Source organism: Puma concolor, chromosome C2, assembly GCF_028749965.1.
Source record: "Puma concolor isolate L17-30 chromosome C2, mPumCon1.1.hap2, whole genome shotgun sequence".
NCBI classification, from domain to species: Eukaryota; Metazoa; Chordata; class Mammalia; order Carnivora; family Felidae; genus Puma; species Puma concolor.
The window spans coordinates 84,364,406-84,383,393 of NC_141675.1; the positions used below are offsets into that span (position 1 = coordinate 84,364,406).

The 18,988-nt window shown below is 39.4% G+C and overlaps 1 protein-coding gene across 3 annotated transcripts in view; it reads right to left on the minus strand.

Annotated features, from left to right (window-relative positions):
• Positions 1-2,832: 2,832 nt before the first annotated feature.
• The window catches only part of LOC147577366 (putative cation-transporting ATPase 13A5), a 115,999-nt gene continuing 99,843 nt past the window's right edge, over positions 2,833-18,988 (minus strand). For all 3 annotated transcript variants that reach the window (XM_086675012.1, XM_086675011.1, XM_086675013.1), the window contains 5 exons: positions 16,274-16,448; positions 13,642-13,844; positions 7,884-7,972; positions 5,463-5,543; positions 2,833-3,537 (listed from right to left, as the gene is read on the minus strand). In XM_086675012.1, coding sequence (XP_086531138.1) covers positions 3,277-3,537; positions 5,463-5,543; positions 7,884-7,972; positions 13,642-13,844; positions 16,274-16,448 — 809 coding nt within the window. In that variant the 3' untranslated portion in view covers positions 2,833-3,276. The remainder of the gene's footprint in view (positions 3,538-5,462; positions 5,544-7,883; positions 7,973-13,641; positions 13,845-16,273; positions 16,449-18,988) is intronic.

Genomic DNA, 18,988 nt, shown 5'->3' on the forward strand with positions numbered 1-18,988 from the left:
TATTAAAAAAAAAAGAAACTGGGAAATTGAGCATTTGGTTAGGCAGTTTGAGGAGCTTTGATTCACAATCCATTTGAGGGTGGACTCCTAGCTCCTAGTTCCAGTGCAGATGGGGGTGGGGCAGATGGGAGCTGGGATCCTTCGCTCTGGTGTTCGGGATCCAGATTTCCCTGGAAGTCACTCATTTGTCAGGAGTGTGTGTCAGGAGTGAACAGCAAGAGTGGGTTGTTCTGTTCTATGGAGCTACATTGTTTCCTTTGAAGTATTTCGGGGGGTTGACCCTTTTAACCCTAACAAGAGATCATTAAATGTAGGTTTGAAATGCCATTTTTAGAAAACAATATCTCGTGTTACTGTTTAAGGCTTTTACTGTAAGTCAAGGAGTGTCATGATTTTATTCTTGCATTTTGTTGATTATATGTGGAATGAAACAAATTACTTTTTAATTTGTTCCCAATGCAATTCCTGTTGGCAGCAGGTGGAAAAAAGTGAATGCAGGTCTCGATACCCTAGGATTGTAACAGACATTGTAACATTACCCTACCAACCACACTGCTAAGCAATGATATCCTTCTTATGTCATAATTAAAAGCATGACATTAAATAAAGAAAAAGTTCAATTAAATGGGGGTGAGAGGATATGATCAGGGAATAAGGAACGTGGTAGATAAAGTAACTAAACAGAAGACTCAATGAATAGATAGGGTTTATGACCCTATCAATGATAGGGACCCCATCTCTCTTCCTTGTTCCCTGTCTAATCCGTTCCCTTTCTTATGACACCAGTTCTGTTTCCAGATAACCCCGAAACTCCCTCTTCCTCCCCTTGTCCTCTGGGAGGGGTGGGTGTCTTCTACCGGATACCGTGATCCAAAGTCACCCCTTCATTTTTATTCTACATTAAGTTTCTCCTTCCTTTTATGCTCTCCTTTCAAGTAATAGTAAAAAAAAAAAAAAAAAAAAAAAAAAAAAAAGAAAGGAATTTTTCTAATATTGTCAAATTAGGGTGAGAGTGGCATCAGCATAATGTGTTACCTTTCCCAGGGTGTGCTTACCTTTTAATAAAGTATGACTGCAGAGGGCAAATTTTACCCAAAGCAAGAGACTCGGGTGTGGTGGGATTACCACGCCAGCCAATGGGAGAGGGAATGGAAGTGGAGACAGAAAGGACCTCCTGAGGATCTTCAGGTCAAACCTTACTAATGAATTCTAGACCCCTCCACTCCACAAGGCAGTCCTAGCTATGCTGGGTCACAAATGCACTTCTAAATTGAATTCGATGATACCTTTCCACATAGGTCGTGTTCAGGCTCCAGTGGTGTTCACCCTGAGAGGAAAGCTCACAAAGTTAGTCATCAGTTTTCCCATAAAAATGTCCATGCTTCATGATGGGCAGCTTAAGACTGTCCAGGGTCATGCTCATTGTGCTTTTATCAAACATTTCTTCCAAGACTATTAAGCCCTTCTCTGAGAGTACTTTCAGCAAAGTCAAGCATAGAGTTCAACTTTATTATGTGCCCTCCCCACACACACAAAAAAAAGATCTATGAAATAAATATCATCATCTATCAGATAACTAATAGAGTGTTGGAAAAACTGGGCAAGGGAGGCTGTACATTAATTGAATAAAGATTTTTTTAATCTTTTTGTGTTATCTAAATGTCATAGTGTGTCAATTGAATCTTCTGATTCTGAAAGTCAAATTACTAAATACAAATATGCCAGTTCAAGAAATCTGAGCTGCCATATATTTTAGGTTGGCATACATTTCTTAATCTAGAACTCTGTCTTTTCATCTTCATTGGTAGTCACTAAATTAGACACGTTTTAAAATAATCCCTCTCTAAAGCCATCCACCCAAGAAAAGGTTAAAAAGCAAATAAAATGCAAATAAAAAGGGTTTGTTTTTATAGGAATTTGCATTTATGCTGCTGGTGTATATAACAAAGTATGTAGTACTATATACAGCAATGCATTGCTGAAATGTTAAAAACATTTTTTCAGCTCTAAGGATTACAGAATTATAAAGGCATTATTGAATGCATCCATCACAGTATTAGGCACATAACTGGAGCTCGTGGGATAGAACTGGTTAGCTAATTGCCTATGAGCCATTAAAGATCTGTTAAATTAGCAAAACTCAATTTATGGTCACAAGGAAAGCCTACTAGCTAATTTAAAAGGTTCACTAGAGATGTATGTCCTCTCAAGGTCACCGAGAGGTAGATATATATTAAAGGTAATAGCGTACAGAATATATTTACAGAGGATATACCTTTTCTTGTGGCCATTAGTGCGCACATAATGATTGAGTAAAATAATGAAAAGATGAAATGGGACTTGAGGTCGTTCAGCAGCCTGATGCTTGTCATGCTGTAGACACAAACATTAGGAGTCCCTTCCCCAGGGTTGTGTTTTAAGATGAGCAATGCTGAGTTTGAACCAACTTTTTGACTTAGAACCTGAGGGTTTCATCTGTCCATAGCAAAAAATAAATAAAAGTGTCATGCTTCTTTAAGTGAAAAGTATATTTTAACATTTATCCCATTATCTTTGTGCTCTACCACGGACGTTCAGGCTCGCTGCCACCAAAACAATATACTTTGGGTGATGCCAACATCAGTGGAGTTGGCTTAGATATAAGCTGTGCCCAAGCCAAGATTATAGGCAGTTAACAGGCACCTCCATCATTCTCTACTTATTACAGAGTTAATTTTTCTGAAGGAATTCTCAGTTCTTCTTTCTTTATTAAAGCCATACAAAAGAAGCAAAAAGAGGAATTTTGTGACCTTGGGAAAAGATAGGTACATAAATGGTCGTCGCAAGTGAATATAAGGTTCAGTAAACTTGTGATAATTTATTGATAGAAAGACTTTTTCCCCCCATATTCTTTTATTTGTCTGTGAATTAAAGATATATTGGTGAAACTTTCAAAGACCAAACTCTTCTTGAATTTTCCTTCTACTGATGTTCATACCACTAATTTCACTACCATAAAAGCTTGGGCATTTCCGCCAGGATAATGGTATGCAATATTAAGGGGGGAAAAAAAAAAAGACAATCGAGGAAGTTCATGTTTTTCCCTCAGTAGTGGAGGATACAGTCAAAATAAGCATATTTAAGGTTCTTTTTTGCAAGGTTCAATACATCGAGAAATACACCTTGAATTCTCTGATGGATAAAGAAAGGTAGAGGTAGACTATCATCACCTCTCCACAATATGTTAGTTTCTGGGAGCAAGGAGATGCTGTTAACCCCATATGACAATAATTCTGATTACAGCCTGGTCCAAAAATGCTGTTCTGTGGTTTGGCCTTCCATCTCGAGTTTCGCTTTTGGAATCTGTTCAGGGCTTTCATAGCCACGGTTGATGTAGAATCCATTTTCACCATCGCCTGAATAATCCGTTCTGTTTGTGGGAGGCCAGGTGGAATCTTCTGCCAGCGTTTTTTGCCAGTGCCTATATTGACTTTTAGAATAGAATCCAAATTCTTTTTTGATCCATAGCCAGAGCTTTCGATTTTGAAGGATGAAATCCTGAGAAATCAGGTGGAGAAAACAATCAAACCATCTTTCCACATTCCCCTGCAGCCAGGGTGCTCACCGCCCGCCCGGGGCCTGTCTCTCAGATGTACTTATTTAAAGCTGCTTCTGCGGCAACTTTACTCCCTGCTGTCCCCACCAAGTCTAGCAGCTCCCTGGTTCTCCCTTGAGAAGGCAGTGTGCTTGTGTTCACACCAAAAGCTTACAGCCTTTCATTTCTACAGATTTTCTAGTTAAATCCTGGCTGGTGATTCACTGAGAATTACTTTACTGCCAGACTGAAATGATAACACAATAACATACTCAAAATCAAGAAAAGGAAAAAAAAAATCACTGCTACCTGCCACAGGCCACTTACAAGGTGCCACCTGATGGTTTGTTGAATGAATGGCGGAACTCTAGAAATCAAATGGGTTTTGCTTTCCGTTTGGGGAGGGTTCTCTTTTTTCTATGTTCACATGCACTCACAATGTTTACACATTTATAATAGGAATGGTCAAAGTTTGCATTCCACTTCTGGTTATGCTAGACTTTCTGTCACATGTAGTCATAGTCTTCTCAATAATCACTTTTAATGATCCTATACCATTTTTTTAAATTGGTGTATAACGATTGATTTAAACAAACAGCATCTCTACTTTTGAACATATAGGTTGAATCTAAAATTTTACCACCATAGGGGTGCCTGGGTGGCTCAGCGGTTAAGCGTCCAACTTTGGCTCAGGGCACGATCTCATGGTTCATGAGTTGGAGCCCGCATCAGCCTCTGTACTGACAGCTCAGAGACTGGAGCCTGTTTCCGATTCTGTGTCTCTTTCCCTCTCTGCCCCTCCCCTGCTCACACTCTGTCTCTCTCTCAAAAATAAATAAACATTAAAATGTTTTATAATTAAGATAAAATAAAATTTTACCACCATAGATAATACTACGATGAATACCTTCATACATGTAGACTTTTTTTCCTCCCCTTTTGGGTTATTTGAAAATCTATATAGTCTCAGGCACCTGGGCTACTCAGTTGGTTAAGCATCTGACTCTTGATTTTTGGCTCAGGTAGTGATCTCACAGTTTGTGAGATCGAGCCCTACATTGGGCTCTACGCTGTCAGCAGAGAGCCTTCTTGGGATTTTCTCTCTCTCCCCATCTCTCTCTGCCTTTCCTCCACTCATGTTCTATCTATCAAAATAAATGAATAAAAACTTTAAAAAAATAAAATACATAAAAATATATATAGTCTCAAATGGAATTCCTTAGAGTATGAGAAATTTTACACTCATTGTATACAATGATGTATGTGTCACACACACACATAGATTACATAGATTTGTTTGAACCCTTTTCCCAAGGGATTTACAATACATGAATCTTTTTTTTAAAACTGTCCCTTAAAAAATAATACCCAGGACTTTCACTGAGTAGGTAAAGTCATTTAATGACAGTGAATAGAAGAAAAATACTATAGGGGAAGACTTTCAAGAGTAAGAATTGACTAGATGAGCAATGGTTTCCTTCCAATCTTAATTAAGGAAGCCCTTCTGAAGACAGCTCTTCACGCTGAAAGGTCTCATTGAATTTTAGAGCTTGTAGGTCACCTGGTCTAGTCTCTACTAGCTTATTGATAATACTAGAAAAATACACTACGATGCCTTCATGGGAGACAAAAATTAGAGTTAATTTGATGTTTTGCCTTCCATGCTAAACATGGATCCTGAGAACATTTCTATGCAGCCTTTAGAGAAGTTTAAATCACTCTGCAAGAGTTTCCCCCAAAGAGAACATGCACAGTTCTTACAAACCATTAATAACTATCACTTTGGGAGACAAAAACGGTCCATCTAAAAAACAGGTACCTGTCGAGAATGAGACCCTTTATTTGTTTATTTTCCTGGAAAAAGTGTAAGAGATGTACAGAAATTTACCTCTACGAGGAAGGCCACACAGAATTGGGTGAGGGCTGCCACCAAAATCGAAACCCTCCATGAGGTCAGTGTTGGGATGAACTGTTAAAAAAAGAATCTTACCTTTATACCATGCAGACCTTAAATTTTGAAAACACACACACATAAATATTAATTATCTTATTTAATTTATGTATTTGTAACAGCTCTCTGAGCTTGGAGGGTAGGCATTGCTTTCTCCATTCGCAGATGAGGTCAGTGCTTTGCCTAAGGATGCAAAGCCAATCAATAAACAGAGCCAGAATTCAAATGAGAACTGACTGCCTCTTGGCCTGTTTTCCTCCACTGCCTGAGAGTAAACATTCGGTAAAATGTGCCATGGGTCACAGACATGGGACAAAACACTTTGGAACCTGTGTGTCTCTCTTCATTTTTATCTTTTCAAATGGAGGTAAGAGGATGCAGGATTAAGTCATTCATCTAATAATGCTATCACTTCTAATCCTCCCAAAGTTAAAATCTTCTTGGAGTTCATTCATTCAGTGAAATTGACGTATGAGTAAAACATAAAAGGCACAGAGGTTATCAGTTACTTTTGATACTAGGTGGAAACTTTCCCAACCAAGATTCCCAGCCCTAAGTCTAATGGCTTGATCAACGTTGAACGCACACAACCCACCTCCTTTTACGGATTTAAGGGTACCTATTGGCCACCAATTATGATTAACTGATAGGTATTAACACTACAACTTCCCATGCTGGCATCAGTGGCAAAAGACTACTCCCACAACCCCCTTTCTGATCCCAAAGTCAAACATGGGGGCTGAGCTGTTGTTAGGACTAAAACCACAGATCCTCCACAGCATCTGATTGCCCCCTTGCAATTCTCATCCCCAGTCAATTCGCATCCCCAGCGGGTTACTGCGCTTTATTCTCTCCCCTCATGTAGAGACTGCCTTTCTCAGGGTTGTGAGACAGAGCACCTGGGTGCAGAGCTGTCTGGAGACCGTTGTGAGATCTGGCAGTGGGTCAGAGCGTAGTGGAGAACCTGATCCTTCCCCTCCCTGCTGCTCCTGCCCTGATCTGAGAGGACTCCTCTCCATCCCTTGGCCTGGAAAACACTTGTCACACTGCTTTGGAATTATCTGCCCACAGGATGGTCTTCCCTCCTAGCCTCTGAACTACTTGAGAGCTGTGCCCACGCCTTACACATCTTGGGCTCGCTAGTGCCAAGCATGCTCGGGAGCTTCATAATGTCTTGTAAGTGACTAAATGGTCTAGGTTCTCATTTCCTAACTGCATCTCCCTCCATAGACTCTCTGCTCAAGCATATAGCATCACGTAATTAGGCTGCCATCACGTAATTGGGCTGTCCTAAAAGCCCTGCTGGAAAGCCTGCTCAGATATCTTCAGTGACTCTCTGTTGCTCTCAGGAGAAAGCCCAAACTCCCCTGGCCACCTTTGTCCAGCCACACCACGCCTTCCTCACATTCCACAGCATGTTGACTCAGGCTTTGCCAATCTTCCAAGCATTCTGTGAAACAAGTCTTGCTTTCGATTTTTATTTTGGCCACCTTACATTCTTTTGCATTTCCAAGACAAAAGAGATTCTTGCAGCCCTCTCTGCTTGTGCTCAGGCTGTTCTCCTGGTTTGAAATACCCTTACCTAGGAACCTAGCAAAATCCAGCCTATCCTCTGGACCCAGATCAAGTTGAGCCTCCTCCACGAGGCCCTCCATGATGGTACAGCGTACAGGCCCCGTGAGAGCTCCTCCTTCCTGTGTTCTTCCCACTTCTCTCTACACCCTCTACAAGCACAGGTGGTCCCAGGTGGCCATGTCATCATTTCACTCGCATAGGACACAATGTCCTCAACAAAACTATAGACTGCAAGTCAAGAGTCAATCCCTCTCTTTCATTTCTCCCACAATGCTGGCTCTAAGAATGGGTTCAATGACCTCTTCTTAAATTTTATTTTAACCCACCACCCCTTGGATTAAGTGACGCCCACTGAAATAAATCTCCCCATAGTCAATGTCTGACAGACAGAACCTGATTGGCCTACAAGTCAACTTTTTCTTACTCCTTACAACTACATTATAAAGGATTTCTACTATATGTTTAAAAAACGACACTTGAAGAATTACTGAATTAGCACATCAATTTATCATATTAGCATAACATGGATGAATAAAGTATCCAAACAGCATTTTTAGGTGTGAATAGGATAAATGTTCCAGATTGATAATACAGATGATATGGGAACAAGCAGAGGTTAGCATACGTGTGATGAGTTATTTGTTCCTCTAGGAAGTCAGAATAGCCTCGACAACATGAAATGGTTGGAGAGAATACGGTAATACCTGACTTGCAAATTACAGTGCAAATATGGTCCCATTGCACATATGAGTCACCCCAGAGGTGGAAATGAATACCACTTACCTCCATTCCACGATATATATCTTGAAAGTCAGAAAACAGAATGAAAACTGTGAGGCCCAAGGCAGATATCAGCAGAAATGAGAATATATCTGAAGAAACACCAAACGCTATTTTTAGATGCTAAACGAATGTTTCATATAATTTGGCACACACTGCAGAATCAATTATCTCTGTTGGGCAAATATCGGCTATATCTTCAGATGTTTTGATAGATCCTCATATGTTTTAAAATATGTTCTAATGCTTACCAGACAAAGGTGACAGCTTCACATCTTTCCTTTGAAAGGCGTGCTATGGAAAACTGCTGATCTAATACAGGACACTCCATAAAGGAGTCACGTCAGCTGAGAAGTCCAGGAGGGCCGGGACGCCCTGCAGTGACCAGCCTACGTGAAGGGTCACCAGAGAAGCCCCAATGCTTTATCACTGCGTGTCTGGTGAATTCTGCATGAATGGATGAACGGTCAGTCCTCTTAGTATCATTGCATTCTTTTTTGCCTGGAGAATAAAGTCCAAGGGTCTTCAGCTGACATTCAAGGCCTTCCTTGAATGGAATCCAATTTCCATCTGCCTTTCTGTTCTAGTCTCTTATTGCTCTTTCTTATGTGTTGGAGGGGGGTTAAATCACAAACCTGCTACCTCCACGGAGGACTTTGTTCACGAAGTACCCTGTGTAGCGGATATTCTTTATGTCTTGGCAGTTTTTCTTAAAATTTTCTTAAAAAGCCCAATTCAGATACCACGTTCTTTTTAAGGACTACCCAGGCCTCTCTCACAAAGTTTTCTTTCATATGGTTATGTAACACTCTGCTTTGCAAGATCTTCCTTTATGCATCTACTAGACTGTAACCACTTAAAAGTGACTTTGTATGCCCTTCTGTAGGACTCTGAATTGAAAGAATGAGGAGCTATCATGTACATCTGCTGGGTTCTTTCTCTCCAACCTGCCCAAATGGCTTTGCTTTAGGAAGCTTAAACTTCCCAGGATGCACTGTGCCAACACCACTGTTTTTATCCCTCCGGCCCTACCCACGTCTGCATCCACAGAGCTTTTACACACTTTGTAGATGGGCCTTACAAATGTTTTCTGATGAGATTAGCACCTTCAGGCCCAAACAATTGGATTTCATCAGTGTTGCCATGATATAAAGGATCCTAACACACTCTAAAATTTATAAACAAACAAACTGGATGTGCTCTTGTATTCTCTCTACCTCGTTTATTCCAAGGTTTATGGCCTGCCAGCCCCCAACTCTATACAGGTCTATACCAACCAAACATCGGAGATGACAGTGCCTCTGCAGCTGGCCCTATTTTTGTGAAGACATGAAAGCTCTGTTTCACCCCTGTGCACCTACACACCCCCTCATATTCATCCAAGCTTCACTTGATATATACAACTAGATGCCACACCTCCCAGAAGAAGAGCCAGGCTTGCTTGGGAGGGGTGTGAAGCAGAGAGAAGAAAAAGCAGGGGCACCAGGATCGCTTATTTCCCAAAATAATGTGTGCAGCTGGGTAAGAAGAGCCCAGGAGATGGCTGTGTGGATTTTTCATTTATGTCATTGTTTCCATGTTCCAGGGACCCAGATGTTGGGAAGAAGATGATGCCCCAAGTGTCCATCCTGACGAAGGCCTGGTAGTCACAGCAACTGAGTGGAGTGCTGGACACATCACACCATCCTTAGACTAATGATCTGAAAAGCAGGCCAGGTGGGCACACGAATGACCAGTGTGGACGGAAAATTATAAGGCCTTCATGTAATTCAGCTTTGATTGGAGAACATAATGATGAACGGAAGTGAGTGTTGCCTCCCTAGATCAGTTGCTGTTGATGAGGAAGCTTGAAAGAATGGTACTCTTTTTGCACACGTCATTTGGGAAGACATGTCCTGGGCAAGACACTACAGATTGTTTGCAAGGAAGGGAAGGGTTTGCAAATAGTCACATCTGTTTCCATAAAGATTAAGTTTGTATTCTTTCTAGACCGTCTCATTATAAAGTTGATCTGCCAAAGGCTATCAAGAAAGATACAGAGTTGAAAATAAAATTGCTGGATATTGTAATAGAAAGTTCCAAGGACTTTTGAGACTAAATGACTTATTAGGAGATTCTGTTAGAATATTTGTTTATGAAACTTGTTTTTAACTTAAGATTTTCAGTTATTTTCGATGTAGGACTTGAGTTTACCCACAAGCTTTAAGTCACTATGATGTAACTAATTCGGTTCTCACTTAATTCAATGTATGTAAAAAGCTTTGTAGTTACTGTTCAAACTAAAGTACTTGCCAATGTAATATATTATATCCTCCTTGTAAAATACATTCACAATCAAAAAAAGGACTATAAGTGATTTACCTTAAAACATAAAGCAGAATCTTGATTTGTTGTGACAAGAGCCAAGGGCATTATCAAACACTGAATCAAAACTAAAAAATATCATAAGAAAATCAGGAAGAAGTTTATAGAAAATATAAAATGAAAGGAAGGTCTTAGCATGCTCTCAAAACCTTTGAAAAAACAGCTGTACCCAAAAAAAAAAGGGGGTGTGGTAGTGACAATAGAATGGTAAATAATTACTAAAACTAGTTTAACATAGTAAAGGTATGTTTCTAGTTTAAGAATAGGAATGAGGCTTACTTTTTTTTTTTTTTTCAACGTTTATTTATTTTTGGGACAGAGAGAGACAGAGCATGAACGGGGGAGGGGCAGAGAGAGAGGGAGACACAGAATCGGAAACAGGCTCCAGGCTCTGAGCCATCAGCCCAGAGCCTGATGCGGGGCTCGAACTCACGGACCGCGAGATCGTGACCTGGCTGAAGTCGGACGCTTAACCGACTGCGCCACCCAGGCGCCCCGAGGCTTACTTTTCTAATATCTATGATTTATTTAGAAAATTACAGATTACAGGTTATGCCATACGATGGCAAAACTATAGTAAATTCCCCAGAGCAGAAATTTTACAGGCCAGGTTCTCTGATCAGGACAATAAAACTAGAAATTATTAACTAAATTCCACTTGAAAAGGAAACCTCTCTGTTCTGAAAACTAGGTGGGTCAGAGAAAAAATCAAGTCATAATTAGAGACATGTGAAAATGTAAAGAACGTGGCCCAAACTTTAATTGTTGATCTTGAATGATTTTCTTGTTTCACAAGAATCAAAACAAAATACTTACACTATAAAGTCAATTCAAACATTACAATGTTTTCAGAGAAAGTAAGAAGGAAGAAAAAATGAAAAAAGCAAAAATTAATAAGTTAGAAAAGAGAAAGCATACAGAATTTATTAAATCTAAGAACTGGTCTTTTAAAGAAAACCAGCAAAAATATAGTTCTTGTAAGAATATATGAAAGGTAACACATACAGGATGAGAATATTAAAAGAGTTATAAAAGGCAATAACATTATAAGAACATACGACTCAAAATCTTACGCTGAGACTCAATAATCTCAATGAACTAGAAATATCTGGGGGGAAATTTGTTATGTGAAAACACAGTTTAAAAAGAGGATAATTTGGGGCACCTGGGTGGGTCAATCAGCTAAGTGTCCAACTTTAACTCAGGTCATGATCTCGCAGCCCCTGAGTTTGAGCTCCCTGTCAGGCTCTGTGCAGACAGCTCAGAGCCTGGAGCCTGCTTTGCATTCTGTGTCTCCCTCTCTGTTCCTCCCCCACTCACACTTTGTCTCTCTCTCTCTCACAAAAGTAAATAAACATTAAAACAATAAAATAAAATAAAATAAAATAAAATAAAATAAAATAAAATAAAATAAAATAATAGAAAGAGGGTAACAAATCAGTCCTTTAAAAAAAAAAAACAATTCTTTCAAAGGAAGGATTTAGAGCCAGATTATTTTACTGGGTTCTTGCAAATTGTCAAGAATAGACCATTTACATCTATAAAGTTTTTTTTTTTCCCCAGGAAAGAAAAAGTCAGAGTTTTCAAGCCTAATAATAAACCTAAAAAACACTACCCACACACACAAAATCAATCCAACAGGAAATGCAGATATCAAAAAGCTATAAAATTTGGGGGGCCTGGGTGGCTCAGTTGGTTGAGTGTCCGACTTAGGCTCAGGTCATGATCTCACAGTTCCTGAGTTCAAGCCCCATCTAGGGGTTTGTGCTGACAGCACAGAGCCTGGAGCCTGCTTCGGCTTTCTCTTTGCCCTGCCCCCCTTCTCTCTCAAAAACAAACATTAAAAAATTTTTTTTTAAATAAAGAATGAACAAATGGAGAAGCATAATATAGTATGTCTTTAAAACTGAGGACTTAATTGTGTAAACATTAAAATTTCCCCAAAGTATCAAAATTCAAAAAAGAAATTTTAAAAAAGCCTTACAATTTATTCTAGAGTTTATCTGGAAAGATGAACAAGAAAGAGAAGTAAAAAATGTTTGAAAACTGAAGAGTAATGAAGATACATCAATCTAACTGCTTATTAAAACTTATTATAAAACTATAGCTAAATAAATGAAACTATAATTTTTAAAGTATAGTGACAGACCGAGAATAAGCTGGCATGTTAATGAGACAGAAAAGATAGTCTAGGAACTAATTAATTGTATATAAATTAATATGTAAGTATATAATATAAAAACTCACATAATATAAATTATGTATATAATGAAGCCATAAATATACATGAATATGTAGGTATGATAAAGGTGGCATATAATCAGTTGAGAAATAAATGATGAAAAGAAATATTAAGTAATAAAATCTGCTGGGAAAACAAGCGACTAGTTAGATAAAGTAGTTTGATCTCTACTTCAAACTGTATGATGACATTAACATTAGATTTAAAAAGCATTAAAAGAAATTTAAAAAACAAGGAAATGCTAATCTACCTGATTTTGCAATGGGAAAAACCTCTCTGTGCCTAAAGGCAATGGGAAGAAAATCACAAAGGAATAAACAACTCATACAAATAAATAAGAAATAGAAGAGTGACCCTGTTGGAAAAGAATGGATAAAAATGTACGTAGGCAATTCAGAGAAGAAGAGATGGCTAAAATCATGAAAATGTGTTCATCCTCAGTGGTGATTCAAGAAATGCACAGAATAAAGTAACTTGCCCAATGTTGTGAAGCTACAAAGAGGTCAAGTTGTATCTGAATTGGTTAGAAAAGTCTTTTACAAAGTATCTGGAGATATATATATATATATATATATATACTCAAAATCATTCTTGATGACTCACAACAGGACAGGGCTCATAATTATTTAATAATGCATGTGTGTATCTGCACATAAGGAGTTTCCTGCCCAGGTTTCTACCACTCATGAAAATTATACTCCAATACTCCATTAAAAAAAAAAACATTTTAAATGGAATTACATTTAAAAAATTTTTTTAACGTGTATTTATTTTTGGGAGAGAGAGACAGAGTGCAAGTGGGGGAGGGGCAGAAAGAAAGGGAGACAGAATCTTAAACAGACGCCAGGCTCAAACTCAGGACATGCAAGATGATGACCTGAGCCGAAGTCAGACGCTTAACCTACTGAGCCACCCAGGCACCCCTCTTTTTTAATTGCAAGCTAAAGCTGAGAAAATACAGAAAGTGAAAGAAAATAACAAAAAAAAATGGTGGATAACTAGAGGGAGAGCTTGTAAGAATGAGAGCAAGTCACAAAAGCATTATACAACCATTTGTAGATATTTCATTCCAGAGTTCAGCCATCACTTTACCACTGAACTGCAACTCTGGGGAGGGTGGGGAGATGGAAGGAAAATTAAACTTCATATACTCACAGTTTGTGTAGATGGGTTTTCGAAATGGCTTTCCCTTAGAGAAGATAAACGCTGCTGTGATACAATTGATGGTGGTGAGGGGCCACAGTGTGGTACTCTCAAAACTTAAAACTGAACCAGGAATCAGCGTTGCATTTTCAGTCCCATTTCTCTCCAAACTCATATTCATTGAGAAATTACTTTGGTTGTCCAGAAAGCACTTACTACAAGAGAATCGCCAACATTTATGGGGTTTTCTATTCTACTTTTATCCAGGTGGCGGGAAAACAAAAAAAGTTTATCACTGCCATGGGGTCTCAGCTTTCAGGTTGTCCCAGCCAGTAACTACCAAGACATATTTTGTTCACCTCTTGCAATGACAAAGCAGAAATAACATTTAGAACAAGTCAAAATTATTCTTTGTCTATCATTCCATTTAGAACAAGTGATTTGTGTTGAAAGGGCTTGGATGATAATTTTCTATGAAATTCCTTTCAGTTCAGAACAAATGAACCATGGCTGCCCATGTGCGTGCATTCGTGCATGTTGGGGGAGGGTTGTGGTGGGCACATGTGCGTGTGTGTGTGTGAGAGAGAGAGAGAGAGAGAGTATGTATGTGTTGTTTTCTCTTCTGAGGACTAATATAAGCCTACTACCTTAGGTCCTGAGTATGAATCTGCCTGCTCCATATCACTCTCTTCCTGAGGATCCAAGAATGACCCTCTCCTGTTTCTGAGTGTCAGTGGCTCTATTTTGCTAATAAATTAAACGCCAACTTCTCAGGCAAGCCCAGAAATCTTCGAATCTGGCTTCCTGCCCTTATCTTTTGCCAGCCCTCCTCTGCTCCTTATACTCCAAACACATAGGAAAATTTTCTGATCCCCAAGTACTACAGTTTGCACACGCCTGGGTCGAATACTCTATTCCGTCTCCATCCCTCTGTTGTCTTTAGTTCACTGGAAAGTTTGCCTACTGCTCTCTGTTCTTGCTTCTAGTGCTGTATTTAGCTCATTGTTCTGCAATTATTCATTCACATGTTTTTATTTTCCACCCCTGGGATGAGAGTTCCTTGAATATGGAATTTCTCTTTTGGGTTTACTTTGTTGTGATTTTACCCAAATTTACAATGCCTTAACACCTAGCACAGAAATGCCACAGAATAGTTGCTCAGAAAAACATTTGTTTAAAAGATGAGCCTTCCCAGTCCAGATTGATCTATTTGCAATGTTTATTTTTTTTAATCTCCAAACTCACAAATTAGTTTGTATCAGCTTTCTTGTTCAGCTTGAAACTTTTTACTCTTGTAACTGTTTATAGATGAAATTAGTTCCCAATAAATAGACTTAAGTCTTAATATCTTTGGTTCCCTAGGGTCCCGCAATGTGTTTGGCATATGGTAGATGTTCAATTAATGTTTGCTGAGTACATTAATGAAACAAATAATCAGTAGTCACAAAATGTTTTTGCACAAAGGGGACAGATAGACCAGAAGGCCTGAATTATAGAGTTTAACACAAAAATATATTTAATCTGTTATACTTACATTGCAGATAAGAGAGTTAAGGTCTAGTGTTGCATGGTTGGTGATAAAGGCAGGACTACCTAGCCATCATCCATTTAGCTATCCCTGCTTGTCTCCCAGATTCAGAATTTTACTTATCTGAATATATGCCTTCCGATGAGGAGAAAAATCTGGTTTTGAGACAAAAATGAATTCTCTACTCCAAGCAATCATACTTGAATTGCTGAATTTAGGGTATAAATGGCAATCTTAGACATCATTCAGTAGTTTTCAATCTTTCACTGGTTGCTGGGGCTCCGGTGCCTCAGGAGCATCATGGAGTCTGTGAAGGGGAGTTTGTCCAAGCCTTACCTCAAAAAGAGCAGCCCCTTTTCTGCCTTTCCTTTTGGAGGTCAGGCAGGCCTTTTCAGAAGACAATAGTTTGAATACCTATGGTATAGTTCCCCACATTTTACCCTTAATTTATCCTTACAGAAATTAAAACCCGGGGTGGTAAAGATTTGCCCCGAGTCTAGTGTTCAAAGCAATGAGAACAATGATACCATCAACAAACATTTTAATTTTAACATTCTTTTGAAAAACTCAAGCTAATTTAAGCCAATCTCTCTTGTAAATCAGGGCCAGCTGACTAAGTCCATAGGCCAAATCCAACTCAACACCTCTTTTTGTAAATAAAGTTTTATTGGAACACAGTCACACCTACTTTTTATTGATTGTCTATGTCTGCTTTTCACTACAACAGTAGTACTGAGTAATTGCAACGGACACTGTCTAGTCCACAGAGCCTAAAGTATTTATTGTCTAGCCCTATGTAAGAAATGTTTGCTGACCTCTGGTCTATATGATATCCAAACCACCAGGGAATGAATGCATTCATTTGGTAAACGCATTTAATCTACACATTAACAACCAATGTGAAGATCTTCCCCGCCCCCCATGACATGGCTCACCCCAGGACTCCACCTATTAACTGTGTTTGGTGTTCTATCCTGACACTGGTAGCATAGAACCCCGGAGACCCAACTGTTGTTAATGAAAAATTTAGGGTGTATGTTCAACCAAGTTGTACAGTGACATTGGGCACTCGTTGTATCACCTTCAGAAAGGAAAACTAAAAAAACTGAACTTTACCTGTATCTGTAGACCTCACAATACCAGGGCTGCTGCTTCACATAGAGAAATGCACAGATTTGCACAATGCAGGTGAAACAGGTGTTCAAAAAGACTGAGAGCAGCAAAGGGGGAGAGAGGAGCTGTCCTGCCAGTCGGTAAGGAGCCAGTTTGGGGTAGGCATGAGTTGAACTCACTGAAAGACAAATGCATTTTCCCCTATTATGGTTTCATTATTGACAATAGAAGATTGAGATGCCTGTTATCTTGAGACTTCCGTTAGGATTCAGATTCAGCAAACATGAACTCAGGGTTTACATCTAGGGAAGCACATGTATATAAGCATTGGCGTATATCCAATGCTACCAGCCTTTGCCTCTTCCATGCTTTTGTTTCACCTTCAGAAACAAAAAGTAATAGGTTTAAAAGCTCTATAAATAATACAGTTACCATATTTCATGGTGCATATATTTTCTTCACAAGACGACCAGGAAAGGTATGTAAAATAGAAAGGTGGCCTTCCACATGGATAAGCAGTACTATGATCTCTCAGTGCTGGTAGGAAGGCAGAGAGTTTAAGATAAGGAGAGTAAGAAGCATCAGGCTAGATTAATCTTCATATGCTGGAGATTATCTAAGTACTGATTTTATTATTCATTCATCCAACATTCTCTGAGCACTTCAGTGTACCAGGATAGATGCTAGAGGTGTGTTCTGTTCCCTGCTGGATAAGTGTGTAAATGGAGAACTGCTAGAGTGTATTAAGCTTGTTTAGGAAAAATAACTCAAGTCTTGCTTCCAGATGAGAGTATTAAAATGTATTATAGCTTTGATCCTAGAGTTTATGTATTTTTTTTAATTTAAAGGATAGGCGATAGGCAGAGATTAAACAGAACAACAAAAACAACAGACTGCATCCTTCTTAGGAGCCATATGTTCTAACAAGCTATTGAAAATGGAATGTACTTTACTTCTTAGGGCAGTGCAGGGAAGAAGCATGGAAAAGTCAGGAATTAGATACATTACATCAAAGGTTTACACAAGAGTCGTGTTTCACTTCTTGTCTTCATAGCTGATACCTTTTCCTTTTTCATAGCAAATCATTGGTTTCTTTGATGTAAGGAAGAAAGTAGAGTGTGTATGCTGAGGTTTGTGTTCATGAATGAAGGGGTAGGGTGGTAGGAGCAGGTGTCCAGTCTGGGAGGATAAAACTCTAAAGTAGGTCTTCAGTTTGCTCGGTGGGTTCTTGGGTAATCACCTGAACCCTCTGGTACTTCATTTTTCTCATGTATAAAATGAATGTGTTGGAATATCTAAATGATCTCCAAAGTCTCTTCCAACTCTTTTACTCTAAAGCTCTATGACTATCTAAGGATTTACCTTTTTTTTGCTTAAGTTTATTTATTTATTTATTTATTTATTTATTTATTCATTTGGAGACAGAGAGAGTGAGCAGGGAAGGGGCAGAGAGAGAGGGGGAGAGAGAATCCCAAGCAAGTTCTGCACTGTCAGCATGAAGACTGATGCAGGTCTTGAACTCACAAACTGCGAGACCACGACCTGAGCTGAAACCAAGAGTCAGAGGTTTAACTGAATGAGCCACCCAGGTGCACCTAAGGCTTTACCTTTACCAATTTAATCAATATTTCCCTGGGACAGTGCTAGGCTGCAAGGTGTGAAGTATGCACAGATGAGGAGGTCATCTCATCTGCCCCAAAGAACTTGAAGTCTAATGGAAGACAAAGACGGGTTGTAATAAAGAATTTGGTTGGCTTTTATTCCCAGTTCCTGGGATGTATCCTCTACGTTGTTGGGATTTCCTAAGTTGATAGGAGTGTCTTTATTCATGATAGCAATGATGGTTTATGCAAATAAGATGACAGATGGCAGGCATAAAGAGAGTTGGTGATAAAATGATAATCCAGCATATAGATGCCATGACACCAAAGGTTGAGATCAACTTGGGGCACCTGGATGGCTCAGCTGGTTTAAGTATCCGACTCTTGACTTTAGCTCGGGTCATGATCTCGTGGTTCATGAGTTCAAGCCCCACATCAGGCTCTGTGCTGGCAGTGCAGAGCCTGCTTGGGATTCTCTCTCCCTCTCTCTCTGTCCTTCCCCTGCTTGCCCTCTCTCTCTCTCAAAACTAAAACAAAAAAAAAAAGAAATTTGAAAAATAAAAAGATTGAGATCAACTTCATGGCAAATGATTCCACCAATCATGTCTAAATAATGAAACCCCAATAAAAACTCTAGACACCAAAGTTCAGGTGGATTTCCTTGTATGGCAATCCTCTGCATATTGTCACACATTGATATGCCAGGAGGATAAGGCAAACTGACACCCCAGGAAGAGGACAATGGATGTGTGGGGATCCTCCCACCAGACCTCACTCTCCCTTTGGCTGGTTCTGATTTGTATCCCTTTGCTATAATAAAACTGGAATCATATGTATAGCACTTCCCTGAATTCTTTGAGTTGTTATGAATCACTGAACCTATGCAGAGAAGAAGAACCCCCCAATTTTGCAGCCAGCTGATCAGACTTGTGGGTGTCATGGGGGCCCCCAAACTTATGGCTGAGGTCTAAAGTAAGGGCAGTCTTGTGGAGGCTGTGCCCTTAAGTTGTAAAGTCTGGTCTCACTCTGGATGGTTGGTGTGAGAAGTCATTGCATGGCACGCAAGGAAGGGGCACCATGTGGACTGTGGTCAATGCAAGGAGACTGTGCCCTGGGG